The sequence below is a fragment of the Chinchilla lanigera genome, unplaced genomic scaffold (assembly GCF_000276665.1).
Source record: "Chinchilla lanigera isolate Chin_1 unplaced genomic scaffold, ChiLan1.0 scaffold00051, whole genome shotgun sequence".
Taxonomy (NCBI): Eukaryota; Metazoa; Chordata; class Mammalia; order Rodentia; family Chinchillidae; genus Chinchilla; species Chinchilla lanigera.
Window position 1 is genome coordinate 3,468,484 of NW_004955452.1, and position 22,387 is coordinate 3,490,870.

Here is a 22,387-nt window from a genome sequence, read left to right on the forward strand (position 1 = left end):
AGTTCCACTCAGACTCAGCCGCAGATCCACGTTCAGGCAGGAGACGGACAGGTGAGCAGCCCTGTCGCTGGGGCAGAATGGGGTGACACGAACACAGCCCGACCCTGGCTGTGAGCAGCAGATCGTCCAACAAGAGGCCCCAGAGAACAGGTCTACACCCGCACTCACCCAATGCCCCACTTAGGGGCAGGCGCTCTCTGTCGGGAACTCACTGATCTTCCCAGCAGCCCGGAGAGGTGGTCATTATCCTCCCACTGAACAGGGAGGAAGGTGAGGCTGGGGCAGGTTGAGCAATTGGCTCAAGGTGGGAAACTCCAGTAAGTACAGTGGCCTTGGCGTCCTCCACAGCCCTCTCATGCCGTAGCAATCCGAGCTAAACCCGGCCCTTGGAGCCTCAGCCATCTTGTCTAACGAGGGGTTGTCCTCAGCCGGGTGTCTGCAGGGGCGGTGCAGACACAGTTTCGGGAAACAGCCTTCCAAAGCACACAGCGCGAGGGTGTGAAGCCAGGAGCTGTGGAGTGGGAGGTGGTGTGGACAGGCTGCTGAATTTCCAGCCCGTCTCTCCAAATTCCTTCCTCCTGCACCTCGGTTTCCCCACATGCACAGCCGAGAACAGACAGACATGAGCTTTAAGTCCCAGTCCAAGTGGAAGCTCAGGGACTCGGACGTGGGCTTTACGACATCCTGCAAGACCGCTCCAGCCCTGGCCACCGGTGGAAGCACAGACTGGACAGAGTTTGCAACTTGAGAGGCCACCACGTCCAGCGCCTGAGCTGGGCTGGGCTCTCCCGGTTGTCTCTCTGCCCCTCCACGCAAAGGTGGGCCCTGGCCCTGTCTGCTTATCACAGCCCCCAAGTGGTCACACTACACGGCGTGGGAGCTAGGACCCGGGGCTGACCAGCTCTGCTCCAGCCCCAAAGGTGGTCTTGCTGGCTCCTTCCCTCCCCGGGCCCCGGCTTCTAGACTCCTCCTCGGATGAAGAGTCTGGGCGGCGACAGGGAAGGCTCCCACCAGCTCTGACATTTATTATTTCAGGATCCCTCGGCCTCTGTTTTCCTTCCTGCACTGCTGGCGCCCCTCGATGGGGCCTCTGCAGACGGTCCTAGCCCGGGCACCTGTCCAGTCTCGCCGGCGCAGCCTCACCGCTGGCCCTGGCAGGGGGCTGGGCAGCGGAGAGGAGGAGGGGTGGCAGGAAGGGAGCGGCACCCTTGAGTACGATGAGGCCTCTGCAAACCCCGAGTTTCCTGGCCGGGATTTTCCTCAGGAGACTGCTCCGCAGCGATGAGCTAACAGAGTAAGAACTCCGCCGGGTTGATGGCTGAAGATTCCCGCAGAGTCCTGCCAGACCCCTGGCCCAAGGCCCTGAAATCCACCCGGCCCAGGGGGAGAGCTCGGGCTGCCGGCTAGGACGGAGCAGCCGAGGGTCTGGTGTCCGCCACCGGCGGGGCTCCCTCGTTGGCCAGGCTGGGACCCTCCCTCCTCCCCGAGACTTGGCACCCGTGGCTAACACCGTCCACGCCAGCCTGTGGGGCTCTTGGCAAGTTCCTGACTGTGCCAAGCTGTGGGCAGCTGCCACACCTTTGCTCACGCTGCTTTCCCTGCCTGGAGGGCTCCTCCCCACGGCAACTAGTAAACACTCTGCCTTTTCTGACTCAGTTTACCAGTCACTCCCCCCGAGCACAGCAGACTGAGCCCACCTGTTTTTATGCCACCCTCTGCCAGCTTTTACCAGCACACCTGCAGCACTGTTTACCACACCTGCCTGACCTTGATGGGGCTGCAAATTCTAGAAAGGCAAAGATTTGCCTCATCTGCCTGTGCGTCTGTAGCACCCAGTACACGGTCCAGCACAAGGGTGTCCATAAAGACTTATGGGATGAATGAGTGATGGAGGGAATGAGTGAATATTAGCAAGGCCCCGTGAGAACACAGAAAAGGCAGCAGGGGTTGAGAACTCCCGCTTCCGTGGCGTGCAGTCCTGAGGTCCAAATTCTAGTTCTAGCATTTTTAGCTGTGTGACCTTATGCAAATGACTTAGCTTCTCTGAGCCTCTGTTTCCCCCTCTGTCAAAAGGGATAATAATAGCACCTATCTCACAGGACTGAACTGGAATGGACATTTCAGCACCTATCCTGGTGCATACCACACAGGAAGGCTCCGCGGCAGCCGTTCTTGCCAGCGCACACCTTCTCTGTATCCTCAGGCTGCCTAGGGGAATCATCTGGCTTTAAAAAGAGAAAAGAGGATGTCAGGGCCTCAGTTGAGACCTGTTAAACCAGAGGCCCTGGGGTGGGGTGGAGGAACCAGGCGTGTGCAGCGGGGCCAACTGACCAAGTCCAAATCCTGGCTCTGCCACTTACCGCTAATAGAGTTGCCAGATTTCAGGAAAATAAATACAGAACATTCAGTTATTTGGGTTTCAGATGATCAATGAATAACTTTTAGGCGAAGTGCGTCATAGATATTGCTCGGAAATCCTGGATATCATTTGGCAACCCTACTTACTAGGGGCACTTCACCTTTAGGTACTTTAAAAGTTTCCTTCTGTGGAGGTCACATGAGTCAACAGAAGAAAAATGCTTACAGCACTGCTGCTCTTCCCATTTTTATGTTTTGTTTTTGTTTTTGGTCTTTTTGAGATTAGGGTCTTGCTATGCAGTTCAGGCTGGCCTGGAGTTCACTTTGTAGCCCAGGTTGGTCTCGAACTCAGAACAATCCTCCTGCCTCAGCCTCCTGAGTGCTGGGATTACAGGCGTGCGCCACCATGCCTGGCCTTTTTTTTGGGGGGGGTACTGGGAATCGAACTCATGACCTCAAGCTTGCCCGGCAGGCGCTGTGCTGCTGAGCTATATCCCTGGCCCTCTTCCCATTTTTATTGCTTTTAAAGCAACCCAGACAATACGTTTGAACTTTGAAAACATTACGTTAAGTGACAGAAACCAGACTCAGAAAGCCATATATTGTGAGCTGCTCTGTATGAGATGTCCACAATGGAGGAATCCACAGAGACAGGAGGTTGCTGGGGCTGGGAGAGGAGGAGGTGGGGGTCACCGAGTTCAGGGTTCCTTGTCAGGGGGTTGCTGGGAGTGTCCTGAAACTAGATCACAGCGCTGATTGTGCAATGCTGTGAGTACACTAAGGCCACAAAATTGTATGTTTTAAAATGGTTCAATTTTATGTTATGAGAATTTTATCTCGATTTTTAAAAAGTCTACCTAAAAGCAGCCCAGGGGATTACGATGTGCAGCCAGGACTGAGTACCTCTGAGTAAGCTCTTAGCAAATGTTTGATGAAAACGAGAGCAAAGGGCAGAGCTGAGGGGAGCTCCTGCCTCATTCAAGCCCAGGCTCCGTCTCTGTCCCGGGCACACGCTCTGCAGCCCACACTGCACGGACCGTTTCAGTGCTCACTTACAGGAACTGTCTCACCCCGTTACAATTACCTTGCCTTTTTCTCTGCGTGGTTCCTGACCGCTCTAACCACCCTGGGTGCGGGCTTACTCACGTTTTTAGTAAAAATTTGAAAAATTTGAATTTGAAAAATTATTCAGAGGCTCTGGATATAGCTCAGTGGCACAGGACCTGCCTAGTGAACGTGAGGCCCTGAGTTCGATTCCTGATACAAAAAAAAAAAAAAATTCAGTGCCAGGCATAGGACAGGTGCCTTACATGTGATGCTTTCGAACACATCTATAAGAGAATTATCCTCTCTGACTCACAGATGGAAAACTGAGACTCAGAAAGATTACAGGCCCAACACCACACAGCCAATAAGAATTCACCCACTTCTGTCTTTCGGTTTCAGTAATCATGGAACTCAGCCACATCCAGGTGTGTGGTGGGCTGACAGTGGTCTCTTCTCTGGCAGAGTCCTCCTCCGAAATGGGGACTTTGTCTGGGCACCTCCATGCCTGCAGAGGCTGCCTCTGTATACAGCAGGTACTCTGTAAGTGCAGTTTAGTGGGTGACTAACCTGAGTGGCCTGCGATAGCTCACTAGCCCTGTTTTCACTCTGACTGCTCAACGGAGTCACCTGGGGCTTTCTGGGCCACTCACTTGCTCAGGCCTCGCCTCTGGGAGACTGATTCGTAAGGGTCAGGGTGGAGCCTGCGGCCTGTGAGGCTTTAAAAAGCTCAAAGTCTAAAACCAGCCCAGTCAGTGAACCTTCGGCAGCTGCTCCCTGCTCAGCCTCCTAAGCCCTCCAGTGACCCCGATGAGCATTCCTATAGCCTGCCCTCATCTAAGGAGCCTCTCGCTGGGCCTCCGGGGGCCTCACTGCCTCAGGTGCTCTGGAGAAAATGCCACAAATCTGTTCCTGAGGTCACCAACAACCTCCATGTTACCACAGCCAGGGGCTGCATCCCATTTTCTTTTTCTTTCTTTCCTTTTTTTTAAAAAAACAATTTTTTTGAGACTAGAGTCTCCCATTAAGTCAGTAAGTTGAGGCTGAGGTAGGAAGATCACTGTGAGTTTGAGGTCAGCCTAGGCTACAAAGTAAGTTCAGCCTGAACTTCAGAGTGAAACCCTGTCTCAAAAAGATAAAATAAAATAAAATAAAATAAAAATTTTTTAAAAAGTCACTAAGTTGCCCAGAGTGGGACTGAACTTGCAGTCTTCCTGCCTCAGCCTCCCAGCATGCTGGGATTACAGGTCCACCACACCTGCCTGCATCTCTCATTTTCTTATTTCACCTGAGGAGCACCTGGGCAACTGAGCCTTATTCCCCGCTACACATGCTCCTCCCCCAGCTTCTGAGTCACTGCATTTTTTTGGCACTCAGAATTGAACTCAGGATCTTGTGCTTGTCAGGCAGGCACTGTGCCGCTGAGCTATATCCCCAGCCCTGGCAGTGAACTCTTGATCTCCCTCCTTCCACATTGGTGGGTCCTTCTCTGGCTTCCTCACCCACTCATCTTCCTAACCGGGCTCTCCCACTGAGGTTCCCCACAGCTGGGCCAGGGCCCCCTTTATCCCTCTCCCTAGGTGAGCCTGTCCACTCTGACAGTTCTGAATGCCAGCTGAAGCAAAGATCCAAATGTGATTCATGGTCCTTTACCTGAGACTCTTGTGGGGTGCTGGTTTAAATGCAGGTTCCACCCCAATGGAAGCTGGCAAATCTGCTGTCCAAGACATACATCTTTATTCTTTCTTTCTTTTTCTTTCTTTCTCTCTCTCTCTTCCTTCCTTTCTCTCTTTCTCTCTCTCCCTCTCTCTCTCTCTCCTTCCAGTTTGGCATCTGAACTGCCTTCCTATGTCCGAGGAATTACTAGCTGCACACTTAGCGGACCCTATGCCTCCTGCAGAAGTGGAAAAGGCCTGACTGTTGCTTGTCCAGTCTCCCTTACACTTAGGCTCAACCTACGACGCTCACGGCAGACTGGGTCAGGAACAGAAACAGCGAAAGATCCACTTGAATGCTGATGGCAACAGCAGTGACAGTGCCCACGGCCCAGGGGACAGCAGCACTGTACGCTACAGCATTCAGTGTGTGACAGCAGCGCCCTGCCAAACTGTCTCAGTGGTGTGATTGTGGCCAGAATCCTACCTGCTCCTCAGCCCCAGTTCACCAGCTCCCAGAACTTCTGTAAACTACTGAATATCCCCTTCCAGTGAGCTCATCTTCTGTTTAAACCAGCATAGGCGGGGTTGTGCAGCTTATAGGAAGAGTCAGCTACACATGTACTGGATCTGTACTCCGGGGATGGTGCCAGGTGAGTTGCTCACCAACGCACATTTGGAGGTCCCCATCTCAATGCTGACAGCTCTCAGATGCGCCTCTCCAGCCCTCTCCTTTGAGCTCCAGACTCACGTCCAACTGCCTTCTTGGTATTTCCGCCGAGTTGTCTCCAAACCCATAAGATATACAAGGAGAATCTGGGCTAGGGCTGTAGCTCAGTGCTTGCCTAGCATGCTTAAGGCCCTGGGTTTGATCTCCAGCAGCAAAAAGGGAAAAAACAAAGACATTTAGGAAGCATTCTTGACCATTCCCCAACAAATGCACTCCAGCAACAAACCTTGATGGTACCACTCATAAAATACTTCTGTGATCCGCCCGCTTCTCCACCAATCACAACCCTGTCCTCAGCACTGTCGTAGCCTCCTTTGGTTCTTTCTTACCCTCTTCAATCTAGTCTCCATATATCCATGGATACGATCTTTCTAAAGTATAAATTGGATTATGTTGCTTGTCTGCATAAGTAAAACCCAAACTCATCAATGGGGCCCACAAGCTCACATATGAGCTAGCCCACACCCAGCTTCCCAGACTCATCTGGGGTCACGCTCCCACTTGCCCACACTGGGCTTCTGCTCTTCTGGCCTCCTTTTACTTTATTTATTTATTTAGAGACAGGGTCTCGCTATGCAGTTCAGGCTGGCCTTGAGCTTACTTTGTAGCCCAGGCTGACCTCAAACTCACAATGATCCTCCTGCCTCAGCCTCCTGAGTGCTGGGATTACAGCCGTGAGCCACTACGTCCGGCTCTGGCCTCCTACTGCAGGTTCTTAGTGCCACTGGGCCTTTGCTTAGGCTGTTCCCTTTATCCAGAACCCCCTCAAGCCATTATTCCCGTGAATCCTCCTATTTTAGTGGTTTTTTTTTTTCTTTTACTTATTGGTTATTCAACCAATACTTTTTGAGTACCTACTATGAATACTAGGAGGCTGGGAGTGGAGCTCAGTGGTAGAGTGCCCACCTGGCATGCACAAGGACCTGGGTTCAAGCCCCAGGCTCACTGATAGATAAATGAATACTTAGGATACAACAGTGAAATTGGATTCTACTCTTAAGGGAGTAAAACTGTATTCATTACAATAATAGCACAAAGAAATGTACAATTATGATGTGTACTGTAAAGCAGAGAGAGACAGTGCCGCTGGGGGACTGAGCTAGAGTAAGAGCAGACAGACAGACAAAACAGGGAGGCCACTGCTGGGCTCTAGGGAAGAGAGGACAGGGGTGTGGACTAGGGGAGGGATGCAGAGAAGTGGGCAGAATGGGGAGATGCTCGGAAGGTCAAACTGATGACACAGTGAGGAAGGGCGACAGTGGTGGCAGAGTGGGCCTTCCGGCTTGTGCAAAATCACAGACGGACGCTGGGAAGGGGACTCTGGAGACCAGCCTGGGGGAGCCACGAGTGTGGTTTAAGTAAAATTGGTAGCAAGCGGCTGTATATGAGACTCTGAGCTAGAGGTACAAAAGTGTGAGTCACTTAGAGGCGGGAGGTAACACAGCCATGGGTGTGGACTGGCCGGCCTGCAGAGTGAGGCTCGAGAACGGAGAGGTAGGACCCAGGACCCACCCTCCAGGAAGGCCTTAACGAGGAGGAGGGGCCTTCCTGCCACTTGCCACAGCATGTAATATCTGACCTATCTGTTTACCCAGAAGACTGTAAACTCCAAGGGCCAGGCCTGCATCTCTTTTACTGAGCAGTGTGCCTGCCCCTGTGCCTACCACAGAGGCCGGTATGCTGCTGTGGCCGTTGGCAGAGCCAGCTTCCTTTATTCTTTGGGCAATATGGCTGGTTTGTCACTCCCCACTGCCCAATAAGAAGTCCAAATGCCTAACTGGCATTCAAGAAGCTTCATGTCTTGCTGTACCGCCTTAGCATTCTGACCTGTACTTTCGTTTTGTTTTTTTTTTTTTTTTTTTTTTGGTTTTTTTCTCCGGTACCGGGAACCGAACTCGCGACCTTGCGCTATAGCCAGGCAGGCGCTTTTGCCACTGAGCTAAATCCCCAGCCCCTCTGACCTGTACTTTCAATTCCCCTCCACCTGAGCTTTCCTAGCTGGGGTTCATGTACTCAGGGAAATCCATGCAAATGGTCTAAACCGGGGGGTACCGGACAGGACGGGCACGGTGCTTCTCCCTGCGGCCGAGAGCATGCCAAATGCAGAGGAACCGCTCTTCCCTGAGAAGCGCCCCCTGCCACCTGGTCGGGCTCTGTGACCATGGTTACCCTGCCTGAGCCTGTCTTTCCATGACCTTTGCTGATGAAACGAGGGGTGGAGACCCAGCTTCTGGAACCAATCCAGAAGCAGGGCCTGGCTGTCAGCCTCTGCCAGGAACCTGGAAGTGGGACACGAGACCGGCTCGGTTACCTTGAGACGCTGGACTAGTGAGGTCACGTGAATATGCAGCCTGGAGCTGCGCTGTGGGGCCTGTGAGATGATAAGGAAGCAAAATCACTGATCAGGCACGCCGGGAGAAACAGAAGCCGGACAGCAAGAGCGCTGAAGGAGCCGGCTTACTCCTGACGAGGCCCGGGCTGGAGGTCCAGGCCCCGGGGAGGTCCGCCTGTACTTCACGCTCTTTGATTCTACAAGGAACCACTAGTTGTTTAAAACAATTTCCCTTCAACAGAAATAAGTTTGAGAGGGTTTCTGGTTCTTGCAAACCATCTCTAGGATTCCATACTCTTACAATAAAACATAGATCTATCCGGAAGCCAACTGTGAAGTTCACACAAATATTTAAAAAAATTAAGAACAACATACTTTTTGATAGCAAGATTTTAAAAAGCAGAAATCACCAAGGAAAAGATAAACATAACCCCAACAAAATTCAAGCTGTCCCTTGTGAGAGATGATACCAATTTAGGTAAACATTTCCCGAGGCACACCCCTCTCCTCACCAATAACAGGATTTCTCTGAGGACACACAGTGGGAACATGCGCATTTCTGCGGCAATTACCCATGGGGAGAGGATAGGTCCAAAGGGCTTATCGGGTCCCTGATATGCTCTCTCCCACCAGTCCCTGCTTCATCACTTGTGGGGTTCTCCCTGACTCTCTCCCTCCCCTGCTCCACTGGCCTCATATGGCACTGAGTGGAACTTCATCCAGGCACTCAGCACAGACTCCTGGCATTTCTACCTATCTCCCCAAGATGGACTGCAGGTCCCCAGGCAGTCAGCAAACCAAGGCATCACCTTTACTTCCTTGGTACCTAGTACAGAGATGGGGCAGAGAACTGACCACAGCACAGCAGGGTCAGACAGACCTGTTATATTACACAGGGCACTGCCTTAACCTTCCTGAGCCTCTGCTACTATGCTATGCATAGCAATGGGACCCAGGACAGGAAGAAACTAGTGGACATGATTATCATAATACTCCCCACTCTACAGTGTTTCATAATTAAAAACAAAAAAACCTTTAACAGCCCAGTGAGTTAAGCAGGGAGGAATTATGAGACCCATTTTAAGAATGAAACAACTGAGGTTCAAATAAGAAAGAAAGACAGACAGATGGTCTTTGGAAAAAAGAAAACAGGACCAGCAGCTAGAGCACTTGGGAAGAAATGCCAGTTTTCCCTCTACTCCACTGTGGGAACTTGGAAAGTCCCTTATCCTTTCTAGACATGGGTTTCCCCATCTTAAAGAGACAATTCCTAGCTGATTTCTAGGTTAAAGGTCCCTCAGCCCAGGCATCCAAGTCTCCTGTGACTTCCAGAGTCCTTCCCTATGGGGCTGGTAAGAAGAGCTGCAAGTCCTAGGACAGGGTCGCCAGTCAGTTCCAGGAACATGGCTGGAATTGGAAGACTTCATTTAAGAATCAGCTGCTCTTTGATTCGGCCACATGGAGTGTGAAGCCGGGGGGTGGGTTAGTCATGCTTAAAACTGTGTGTGTGTGTTGGGGGGGGTGGGTATTCACAGCATCAAACTATGCATAAGCACGATATAACAGCAACGTACAAACCCAAATGCAAAACCAAGCAGGAAACCTCAGGAAAGTCTAATCCAAAGGGCAGACTCTTAACTTTTAGGGCAATGACTTCCTGGGTTCCTGATATCCTCCCTCTCACCCGTCTGAAGAGAAAAGCCATGTTTGGGTGGCCCAAATCTTCCTATTATAAAATCAAACTCTTGCAAGGAACAGAGATCCGAAGGCAAAGGAAAATGGGTTTTGTCTGGCCTGAACTGCAGCAAAGCTGAGCTCTCACTCAAGCCTGCTTGGCTTCTAGACCCATTCTAAGGGTCCCTTCCCCCAGCACAAAGTGTTCATATACACAAAGCCAGGCAAGGCCAGATGCAGCGCATAAATGGACATTTCTGTCCACAGAGAAGAGTTCATACTGCAGCCCCTTCTCTTGCTGATTTAACCTTCTAATGAACGACCGGAAGAGGAAAGTGAACCATGAAAGTCCTAACAGTGCGGTTGGCACTGAGCTCTTCCCGGTCATGAAATGTGAGGCCATGAAGACAAACCCAAGGAAACACTTCTCAGGATGAGGCTGTGTGGCAGTGTTTCCCTGTGAGACCCCCGGTAAAATACCCACATTCACAGGAAGTAGACTCCAAACCACTGCTTCTGCCCAAGCAAGGAATCCCAACCCCACTGGCTGCCTCTTATTTTTCATTCAAACACATACTCCAGCTATGTCGAAGAGAAATGAAGACCCAAGAGACCCACCCACTATCTAAACAGGTCTATCAATGAAGCTCACAGTAAGCATCCCACTTATCAAGACGCATGCTTTACACACACTGCTTCATGTAATACCATAACCGTGTGAGGTAAACATTATCCCCATTTTACAGATGACAGATTAAATCACATGGCCAAGCTCACCCAGCTAGCAAACTCTGAACACAGCCAGACTCTGAACCTGGTCAGCCCTCCCCAGAGTCGATGCTCTTTGTAGTCTTCTATCATACTTACAAAGGAGACACACAGTACTCCGGGGGAGAAGAGGAGACATTTCCCAAGACTTGACAGAGAGTATTTATAACTACAGAGTTTTGCTATTGTTGTTGCTGTTTTGTTTTGTTTGAGACAGGGTCTCCCTATGTAGTTCAGGCTGGCCTTGAACTCACTATCTAGTCCAGGTTGGCCTTGAACTCACAGCAATTTTCCAGCCTCGGCCTCCAGAGTGCTGGGATTACAGGCATGCGCCACCATGCCTGGTAACTATGTAGTTTTATATGTGCCATGCAGTAGGTGCCAAGAACAGTTATGGTGAAGGATGGGAAGCTGGGTGTGCTGCTAAATGTAGAAAACGCCACCTTAATTCGGGGCATCCTCTGAAGGAGAGCTCAACAATCGCATTCCACGGGGTGTTTGCCCAGGAATATTCCCCGCAGAGGAGCCAGGGAAGCTGCAGCAAGTTCAGAGACACGGTATGAACTCCAGTGAGCACGGGAATGGGGTGGGGCAGCCTGCAAGGGCGAAAGAAAAGGCCTGGGAGGCTGCGCTGGGAAACACAAAGGAGAGAGGGGAGGGGAGAGGAGCCTATAAACTTGCCAGCAGCCCGGCCAAGGTGAACCCCGGCTCCTGGCGCCTTCCCATTCGCATTCATTCCGTAAGGCGAGCCAAGTCTCAGAACCAGCAGCCAGGGGGAGGAAGCCTCCCTGCAGCCGGGGAGAAGTAAGTTCAGGACTGAGCCTACTTCTCAGAAGGGGAGTGGCTTGGGGGCTCTCTGGTGGAGCTCCGAAGATGAAAACACAGAGCTGTTAGGCGATGAGCAAACACATGTGACGGGCAGGTCTCCCAGCGCGTTTGGGGGATGTGCCCCGACACGTGGAGCCTCTCCTCGAGGTGACCTCGGGGTCCCTCACAATGTCCCTCGGTCTCTCCACCGCTTCTACAGTGAGGACCAGCAGACATTGGAGATGCGCTCAGTTCCCACAGATCTAGGGAGGGGTGGGTTTCTGGGGCCACCGCAGCTCGGGTCACACCTGGAAAGGTCAACGCCAGGCCCCGCGCAAACCTCGGCCCCTCCCGCCTCGTCCCCTCACCTCCTCCCGCGCCAGCGCCGCCCCCCGACACCGGGGCATCCTGGCGGCGAAGGCGGCGGCCCCGGCCGCGGAGCTGAGGTCCTCGGCGGTGACTGCCAGGAACTCGGCGACGCTGAGCTGCTCAGGCATGGCGGACGCTGGGTTGGGGCGCGGGGGCTGCTGGAGCTCGGCGTGGGGGGCTCTGCGCTGCTCCGCGCTGTGCTGGCCTCAAAGCCCGCAGCGGGCGCCGTCCCGGCCTCAGCACGCCCCGCCCCGTCCCGCCCCGCCCCTGAGCCTCTCGAACTTCTTGGCCCCTCCTACAAGGGCTCGGACTCGGCCCCGTCCTCATTGGTCTTCGTCCCCCTAGGCCCCGCCCCCAAGGGCTCGCAGGTCTCTAGCCTATCTCAACGACTCCGCCCAAACCCTCCTAATCTGAAAAAAAAACCCGCCCTCTCCCAGGGGCTCGGCCACGCCCCTGAGACCTGCCTCCTCCCAGCTCCGCCCCCCGCCCCGCCTGCGCGGAAGCTCCTCCTGCCTCGCTGTGCACCGCTCCCTCTGCTTTGGTCCCCCTCCTCCTACGCTCTGACCTCTCCTGTATCCGAGCCTTCGCTCTTCCTGGGCGCCTCTGGTGCCTTTCACCCCTCAACACTCTCATCATCCCCCGGGGTGAATGATGAATGAGGCTCAGAGGCTGAGGAAGGAGGTTCGCCGCGAGTTCGAGGCCAGGCTGGGTGACATAGCGAACTATAGTGCAGCATGAACTGCATAGCAGACGTTGGCTAAAAAATAATAAGGAATGGGGTTCAGGGCAGAAATCCATTTAGGTTTATCTTACGATCTTGAGGTCCTCTGGAAAAACCAGGGAAGTCTTAGGGTGGGAGAGTCCTAAATCCCGGGAGTGGTTCTGTGGATGCCGAATTGTGTGCTTTCGGTTAAACTGCTTCCCTGGTTTTTAATTAATCTATAGGCATTTGATGTTGTGTCAGCCCAAGATTATGTTTATTTTAGATCTAAATAAATGAGAATGAGGGGGAGATGTAAGCATCCCAGTGTTTGATGTATCTAGTGAAAATATTTCTCAGCGTCAAGATTTTTTTAAAGAGATTCTGGGTTTTTAATGAAGCCGAGAATTGAACCCACGGCTTCGCGCATGCGCTCTACCACTACGCTTTGTGGGCATCAAATAACTACAGCATTAGGAGCAACTGCTTGGACAGTGGTCGCCGCTATCATGGGATTATTATGCTTGATTTGGGTCCTAGGTGAAGGGTGGGTCCAGGATGTTGCCGGGATGGGGCAGCGGGGAAGGTAATAAGTGCAGAGAGGCCCTGGGAGCCGGCCTGTGTGCTACCACCAGGGACGGCAGCAGGAGCTCGGAGGGTTCCAGGTGAGTCAAAGCCCTTGAAGGTTTTAAGGAAAGGAACAAGCCAGGAGTGATGGCCCACACCTGTAATCCCAGCACTTGGGAGGCTGAGGCAAGAGGATTGCCTCAAGTTCAAGGCCAACCTAGGCTACATAGTGAGTTCAAAGCTAACCTGAACTACATAGCAAGACCCTGTGTCAAACAAACAAGAAAAGGAACCATATGCTCCAGAAAGGGATGGCAAGGGAGCAGGCTAGCAGGGAGCACAAGGGTGGAGGCCCAGAGAAAGGTGGTGGTGGCCCCAGCCGCAAGTAGCTGCTGCAATAGCGGGACAAGGAGGTCAGGAGGGAGGAATCAGGTTGATGCCGGCAGCCAGTATTCTCTTACACTCCTTATGTTCAGGCCTTTGCTGCCACAAGCCACTAAAACTGCTCGGTCAGAGCTCGGTCAGAGCTCCAAATCTGGTAGCCAGGCCTCCCAGCAGCTTCCTCACGCCTCCTCATGCTCTGCTTCCTTAATGTTCCTTGACTGCACTAGGCATGCTGGCTGCCCCAGGACATTGGCACTGGCCGCGTCCCCTGCCTGGAATGCTCTTCCTTGAGACCTCCACATGGCCAACTCCCTCACTTTTTTCAGGTCATAGTTCTAATGTTGTCATCTCAGTGCAGTTACCCTAGCCCCCCCTGTTTAAATGCCAGTCACCTGCCTTCTCTCCCACCTCCCCACCCTACACTGTCAATCACCTTCCCCTCCTCTGTTCTCTCCTATCTAGCACTTAACACCTTCTGCATGCTGCTTTTCTTACTGATCTGCTGTTTGCTGTTTGTTCCTTTATTAGGGACTTTGTTCTGATAAAGGCTTTATGGGGAGCCAGTCTACTCTGCCCAGAAGCATAGACTGCTTCAGTTTCAATCTTGTCTTTCCTCTACCTGGGGTCAACAGCTTAACCTCTGTTGGCCTTAGTTTGTTCATTTGTATTTTATTTTATTTTATTTTATTTTTGGTTTTTTTCCGGTACCAGGAATTGAACTCATGACCTTGCGCTTGCCAGTCAGGCACTGTGCCACTGAGCTAAATCCCCAGCCCCAGTTTCTTCATTTCTAAAAAGGAATAATAAATGCTTCCTCCTCAAGGTCTGCAAGAGCCAGCAGACACAAATCTTAGAGCCCTAACCCTTAAATTCCCCTGAGAGAGAACTGGATCCTTTCAGGCTGGTTCAGAGGTTCTCAAAGCGCCCTGTTGCACAATTCCAGGATTGTGAATTGTAGTCTATTCCCCGGAGCCCCCTGGTGTTGAGCAGTGCACAGCCTGTGCAGCTGGTAAGCTGTGGGTGCAGTAGGCCTGGGTGCCCACTAGGGTGAGCAAGGCGTCCTGTGAACTTTGGGGCCCATGCACACCCACAGAGGTCAAGCACAGCTGTGGAAATCTACCCGCATGCACCAGGGGACAATTTCCAGAGAAGAAGGGTGTGGACTAATTACAAAAGTCTGTAGTTTTGTCAGACTCCCAGATGGTCTGTGAACCCATAAAAAGTTGGAACTTGCTGAAGAGATATTTGGTGAGCACATAAAAATATCCACAGGAAAAGAGTATGTTTGAGATCTGTCAGCACAGCTGGGAAATTCTGAAGAAGTACGCTTGGGGTGGGGTGGGTGTCCTAGGCCATGAAATAATAGTGCAAATGGTGATGTTTATCAAAGACTTACTTTGGTGTAGGTAATCTAAGTTCATTGCAAGTAATAACTCATAGAATCCTCTTAAAGATAGTTACTGCTCTAGTCCCCATTCTACAGATTAGGAAGCTAACACAGGTTGCAGGAGAGCACTTGCCCAAGGTCGCTGTGAGCAAGGGATCAAACAGGACACAAATGCAGGCAGCTTGTCTGGGAACCAGGGTCCTCCAGTGTCTGTGCTTCCATCTCCCTTGGCCAGATGAAAACCAAACCAAGCCCATGAGCTAGGCATAGTAGTGCACGTCTGTAATCCCCGCATGCAGCGGGGTGAGGCCAACCTGTGCTACATAGTGATGCTCTGGTCTCAAACAACATCACCAAAAAAAGAGACAGAGAGAGAGAGAAAGAAGAAAACCAACCCCAGCCCAGGTAGGACACTGAGAAGCCCAGGTTTGGCTTCATCCACGCCTCCTCATCACAGGGATAGGGTGTTCAAGATCCTCCGGGCACTGCCCCAGCAGGAGCCAGGAAAGGCCCCCAGCACCCTTGGGTGCAGTTCACCCAGGCAAGCTCAAGTGCAGGCTGTCCTCGGTGGTCTAAAGTATTTCCTCTCCTTTCTTTCCTTTTTTTCTGCCCTCCCACCCTCCTTTCTTTCCTTCCTGTGCAGGGGGTGGGGGAGGCACTACTGGTGATCAAGCCAAATACCCTACACTCTCAGCCCCTAAAGAAGTGTCTTCGTGAGCCTCGTAGAGACCGGCCTGGGTTTGGAGTCTGTCTGTGCTCCTTATTCTGTTGGGCAAGCCTCAGTTTCCTCCCACAGAGAATGAAAGTAGAAACGCCTGTTTCTGGGAGAGTGCATTGGTAGAATATGCAACGCTGTAAGCATTCGGAAAGTGGGGACTGCTGCTAGGATTTGGCTCTGACCAAAGCCAAGAAAATTTGACGCAGTTTTCTTGATGCCTGTGTTCCAGTTCTAGAGGTCAGAAGTCTGAAACAGTCTCATCGGGCTAGCATCGAGGTGTGGGCAGGCTTTGCTGGATCATGTCTTCGTTTTTCTTTTGTAGCCTTTCCTAGCTTCCACAGGCCACTCACTTTTCTCAGCTCATGATTCCCTCCTCCACTTTCTTTCTTTCTTTTTTCTTTTTTTGTTTTTTTTGAGACAGGGTCTGGCTATGCAGTTCAGGCTGGCCTTGAACTCACTTTATAGCCCAGGATGGTCTTGAATTCACAACAATCCTCCTGCCTCAGCATCCCGAGTGCTGCGATTACAGGCATGCACCACCACGCCCGGCCCTCCTCCACTTTCAAAACCGCAGTGTAGCAGCTTTAATTCCCTTTCTGACTCCAATAATGAGCCTCCTGCCTCTCTCCGTAGAAGGACTGTAGTTACCTGGGGCCCACCCAGGTGATACAGGATAATCTCCCATGTCCAGGGCAGCTGATTAGCAAACTTAATTTCAATTATAATCCTTATTTTCTCTTGTCGTGAAAACACTATCCTCGCAGGTTCTGGAGATTAGGGTTAGGGTGGACATCTTTGGGGGAGAGGAACATTCTTCTGCCTAGCGCAGTGGATGAGAATACATCAGATACCTCAGAGGTGCTTAATAGAACGCATGAAGCTCTCCCTCTATAACCTTCTTCTCCCTGTGTTTTGCCTACTTAGTTGGTGCTCAGTAAAAAGTTATAGAGTTGAGGGCTGGGGATTTAGCTCAGCGGCACAGCACCTGCCTGGCAAGTGTGAGGTCATGAGTTCGATTCCAGGTACCGGAAAACAAACAAACAAACAAAAAAGCCCAAAAAACAAACAAACAAAAAAACCTTATAGAGTGGTTTTAGAGAAAGCTGCTCGCTTGGACCTACAAGGTAAATGCTGTCAAAGTGAGAAGAACTAAAATAGCCAAGCTGGGCATATGTGGGTCAGAGAAGTGTTAGTATGCCTATGACCTGAGCATTTCCCTCCTGTACCTATGACCACACAGTACAATAACAGTCCTGTGTATCATCATAAGGGACAGCAGATCAGGTGTTCTGCAAGTTCCCAGTCATTTATCCAACAAACACTTCCCCAGCACCTCTGAGGAACATGCCTAGCACCAACTGCCAGGGTCAGAGCTATAGAAAAGGTGCAGACCCTAAAGGAGCTCAACCCACAGCAGGAAGATTTGTGTAACAGAAACAAAATGTGATCAGCCTCAGCCTCAGGGCCTGAGAGTACAGCTTGCAGTGTAGGGGTTGGAAGGACGGCTGGCTCGCTTTGGGGGACACATTGCTTGGGGAGAAGATTCCTTGTGACTTTGGATACCACCTGCAGCTTTCCTTGAGCACTTGGTCTCAAATACCATCATGCACACACGCACACAACATGCTTCCCTTGCACCTCCAGAATCTAAATTTCTTCTCATAACTTGTATTCAAGGATCCACCAGCCACACCCTTACAGGCAAAGTATGGTGCAACAGAGGAGACATCCAAGGTCATAGTGGAGCCCCTGTAGTGCTGACGAGGAGTGGGACCCTGTGGTGGTCAAGAACATGGGCCTTGGAGTTTGGACGACCAGATTCTAGCCTGGGTCCATCACCAGGTTTAGACTGGGGTGAGACCCATGAGAAGCCTCAATTACCTTTGTCCTGGTCCTCTACCACTTCCTACCTGTGGGACTTCAGAAAAGTAAATTAAGGGGCTGGGGATTTAGCTCAGCGGCACAGCGCCTGCCTGGCAAGCGAAAGGTCGTGAGTTCGATTCCCTGTACTGAAAAAAAAGAAAGAAAAGTAAAGTAACCTCTCTGAGCTACTCTGGAGATGGTAATATCAGTTCTACAAGGTTTTTCACAGGATTAAATAGAATAAAACCTGGTCCTAAATGAGATCTCCTTAAGATAGCTTTTTTCCAATTTCTGCATGTGGCAGAGTGGCCACCAGAGGGCAGTGGTGCCCAAGATGAGCCATGGTGTCCAGGCAAACAACCTTCCCCAGATGGAGATCAGCGCTGCTGGTGCTTAGGAAGGGGTGTGTGGGCTTGACTGGGTCAATGGGGCCGCTGGCTGACAGATACACACACTGGGCATCCTGCTGGTCGCTCTTCTGGTCGCCAAGGACTGGCAGGAGCCTGGAACCCAGCGAATTGGGATCTACCGAGGTACCGCTTCTAGTGTTTGCCAGCAAGACCCCTCTGCCGGCTTCTCTACACTTCCTACATTGGCAGAAGTCTCCTTCAGGTCCAATCCACAACACACCTTCCCAGAGTCGCTCCTTTCCCAGGCGGAGTCACCTGGGCTCCTACACCTCCCTGATGGCAGCGCCAACACTGCACCAAGTGACTTAATCATGTGACGTTGGACAAGAGATTAAGGCGAGGGAAGCTTGAGAACCCACAGCCTGGGCTCCGCCCCTTATGCACATTGGCTGACCTCTCTATTTGCTCACGGTGAACAGGGGGCCCACAGCCATATCCACAAACTCTCACGCAGTAAAGTTTTCCTGGAAGCTGCAGGACTTTTTGCATGTGAGCCCCTGGTTTGCTGAAGACATAAGTGAGCAAGTGAGGGAATGCCTGTCACGACCTATCAGGGCCAAGTGTGATGATACACACCTGTAATCCCAGCTACTCGGGAGGCCGAGGCAGGAAGATTGCAGGTTTGAAGAGAGCCTGGGCAATTTAGCAAGACCTGTCTCAAGATAAAATAACAAGGGCTGGGGACGCAGTGGCAGAACCCTCGCTTAGCATCCATAAGCTGGTTCCCTTCCCAGGATAGTGACACCTCAGCTGTCAAACTCAGTCCTTTCCAAATTTGTGTTTAAACACTGAAAAGTTGGAGAACCGGACATATTTTTCCTGTAAGAAATAATGGAAAACCAAAATGTTGGTTCTAAGGCTCCAAAATTACACAAGCACTATGTGTTATCCAGGTCAGGGCAGCGCATAGACCGAAATGTCCACCCTGTGTCCGCACTGAGACTCCAGACACACCCTCAACCATGAGGGCTTTTCTCCAGTCGGGTTTCCGGTTGCAAAGTAAACAACACCGAACAGATTTTTTTTCCAAACTTTGTTGTTTGAGCAGTGGAAACGGCTCGGAACGGTTTGACAACCAAGGCATCACTACACTGCAAAAACAAGTAAGCAGAAAACCCACTGGGCTGTAAGCTCCTTGGGAGTAGAGATGTTTTCTGTCTTTTTTGCACCGTGGGGCCAGGGATTTAGTTCAGTGGCACAAGTGCCTGCCTGGCAAGCGCGAGGTCCTGAGTCTGATTCCCGGTACCAAAAAAACCCCAAACGAACAGAAAAACACACACTGTGCCACGTCTGCGTCCTCATGTCACTGTCTTGCGCCGTGATCCTCAGAGTGGGGTCCTCATAACCAGCATCCCCTGCCAGGACCTGGGGGTTGTCAGCAATGCACATTTTCAGGTCCAAGTTCTGGACCTGTGACCCCGGAGCTCCTGGGGCTGGGACTCTGTGGTAGAGCGCTTTTCCGTCGCATTTGTGAGGCTCCTGGTTCCCTTTCAGCACTGCAAAACCAACAGCCAAACAAATTCTTTTGCCTCTAAGAACTTTTTAAAGCCTTTACTTATGGGGCGTGTCAAACCCAGGTCCTCATGCACGTGAGGTGAGTTCTCCACCACTGAGCCACACCCCGGGTCCCTCAGGATCTTCAGTTCTCCAACTGTCGGGCTGATTACCTATTCTCTCTCCCAGGACTGATGGAAGAATGGAGAGGGAAACCGAATATCTGAACGTACAGAACAAGGCAGTGCTGTCATACTGCGAGCCCTGTTCAGAATTCTCACTTAGAGCCCAGAGAGGTCGGGTCTGCTACTCCTGCTATGACCCTGAAGTTCCGGCCCCTCAGGGTTCTGTTGCAGACACCCCAGGATGGCCAGTTTTGTGTGTGTGCATGTGTGTGTGTGGCACCGAGGCTCAAATACAAGGGAACTTTACCACTGAGCTACATCCCCAGCCCCTTTTTATTTAATTTTTGGTACCGAGAATCGAACTCACGACCTTGGGCTTGCCAGGCAGGCGCTTTGCCGCTGAGCTACGTCCCCGGCCCAGCCCTTTTTATTTTGAGACGGCAGCTCACTAAACTGCCCAGACTGGCCTTGAAGTAGTGCTCCTCTTGCAACAGCCGCCTGAGAGACTGGGGTTCCAGGTGTGCGCACCACCACACCCTGCTGAAGCAAACCCTTTTTGTTGCTGTTGTTGTTTTGCAGCTCTGCTCCCATGGAAAGCAAATGCTCCACCACTGAGCTCTATCTCAGGCCTGGAGTAAATCCTTAAGGCAGGTCCACACCCTTGGCAAGGAAGGAGCGGTAGTTATGACCCCACCCTGGCATAGGGCAGATGATCAATAAATATCTGATAAAAAAAATTAACCCTTGTCCAAGAGAGTGAAGCAGTTGACTTCACAGGCTTTAGGTAGATGAACCTGGAGGGGTTTTTCTCCTCTTTGTCTTTTGTGTGGGAAGAGAGTGCTGGGGATTGACCCAAGGCCTCCTGCATGCTAAGCACGTACCCTACCACTGATTTGCACCCCCAGGCCCCAAATGTAGCACATTCTGCACGTGGGGAATGCTTGGAATGGTGTGTTTGCAGCAAATGTGCTGATAATGTCCTTGCCTTCCTAGATCAATCCAACTTGGTGTGACCGTTTTCATATATTGCAAAGCTATATATATTTTTTTAATTTAGGATTTGTGCTTCTATGATTTTCTTTCTTTCTTCCTTTCTTTCTTCTTTCTTTCTTTCTTGCTTTCTTTCTATCTTTTTTCTTTCTTTCTTTCTTTCTTGTGGTACTGGGGATTGAACCCAAGGCTTTCACATTGAGCTACAATCCTTTTCTTTTCTTTTCTTTTCTTTTCTTTTCTTTTCTTTTCTTTTCTTTCCTTTCCTTTCCTTTTCTTTTCTCTTCTCTTCTCTTCTCTTCTCTTCTCTTCTCTTCTCTTCTCTTCTCTTCTTCTTTTCTTTTCTTTATTTGAGACAAGTCTCGCTAAGTAGCCCAGGCTGGGCTCAGCTTGTGATCCTCCTGCTTCAGCCTCCCAGAGTGCTGGGATTGCAGGCATATGCCACCGTGCCCATGTATATGCCTCTATATTTAAAAGAATTAATCTTCAATTTTATTTTTTGGGGGGGTGCCAGGGTTTGAACCCAGGGTCTTTACACTGAGCTATATCCCTAAGCCTTTTGAATTTTTCTTTCTTTTTTTTTTTTTTGTAGACAAGGCCTTGCCAAATTGACCAGGCTGGGCTTGAGCTTTCAATCTTCCTGCCTCAGCCTCCTACAATGCTGGGATAACAGGCATGTACCACCATGCCCAGCTTGTTTGCCTACCTCAAGTGTACAACTCAATGGTTTTTAAAGACATTCACTGTGTTGTGTAACCATCACAGCTACTTTAGAATAGTTTCATCACTCACCATAAGAAGCTGCACTCATTAGCTCCTCTTCCCCTCCCCTGCAGTTAAGCAATCACCAATCTATTTTTGCCTCTGTACATTTTCCTATCCTGGATATTTTATGCCCATGAGATTACAGAGTTTGTGTCTTATGTTCTTTCATTTGGCATATGTTCAGCACTCACCTGCGTTGTAGTGTATATCAATACTTCACGCCTCTTCCTGACCAGGTAATATTTCATTACATGAATATATCTGATTAGTCTGTTCACCAACTGATGAACATTTGAGCTGTTCTACTTTGGCATGATCGTAAACGATACTGCTGCGAACACTTGTGGCACATTTTCACGTGGACGTGCATTTGCCGGTCTCTTCAGACCTATCTAGGGATGGAATAGCTGAGTTGTATGCTCATTCCGAGTTTAACCTTTTGAGGAACAGACAAACATTTTTCCAAAGTGATTCTACTATTTTACAATCCCATACTAGTGTATGACTGTCCCAGTTCCCCCATATCCTTGTGAGCATTTGTTATTTTTTGTGTTTTTCGGGTTTCTAGTTAGTGTGAGGTATCTTGTAATTTTGATCTGCATTTTCCCAATGGCTGTGATATTCAGAAACTTTGTTTGTTTGTTTGTTTGTTTGTTTGTTTTCCAGGCAGGCTCTCACTGTGTAGCCCAGGCTGGCCCCGAACACACAGCAATCCTCCTGCCTCAGCCTCCCAAGTGCTAGGATTACAGGTGTGTGCCACCACACTGGCTTGACATGATTTGTTGAAAAGAATATTCTTTCACCAATTAATTGTCTTGGTACTCTTGTTGAAAAATTCATCTGATTAAAGGACCATAACTGCTGGCTTATTTCTGGACCTTTAGTTCCATTCCATTGATCTGTATGTTTATCCTATACCTGTCTTGACTACTCTAGTTTTGTATTAAAAATTAGAAAATTCTATAACTTTTTAACTTTTACATTGGCTTGGTTATTCTAAGTTCTTTGACTGTCCACATAAATCTTAGGATCAGAGTGTCAATTTCTGCAAAGAAATTCAATGGGCACCCTGTTGCCTGTATAAATCAGTTTGTGTGGTGTTGCCACCTTACTGAGTTCATGCATTAGTTTTAATTTTTTAATAGATTCCTTAGGATTTTCTATATTTAAGAACATGGTGGGGCTGGGGATTTAGCTCAGTGGCAAAAGCGCCTGCCTGGCAAGCGCAAGGTCGTGAGTTCGGTTCC

The 22,387-nt window shown here is 50.5% G+C and overlaps 1 protein-coding gene across 2 annotated transcripts in view; it reads right to left on the reverse strand.

Annotated features, from left to right (window-relative positions):
* Positions 1-11,989, reverse strand: part of Asap3 (ArfGAP with SH3 domain, ankyrin repeat and PH domain 3) — a 43,233-nt gene extending 31,244 nt beyond the window's left edge. For both annotated transcript variants that reach the window (XM_013519524.1, XM_005394763.2), the window contains exon 1: positions 11,737-11,989. In XM_013519524.1, coding sequence (XP_013374978.1) covers positions 11,737-11,865 — 129 coding nt within the window. In that variant the 5' untranslated portion in view covers positions 11,866-11,989. The remainder of the gene's footprint in view (positions 1-11,736) is intronic.
* Between the last annotated feature and the right edge of the window lie 10,398 nt (positions 11,990-22,387).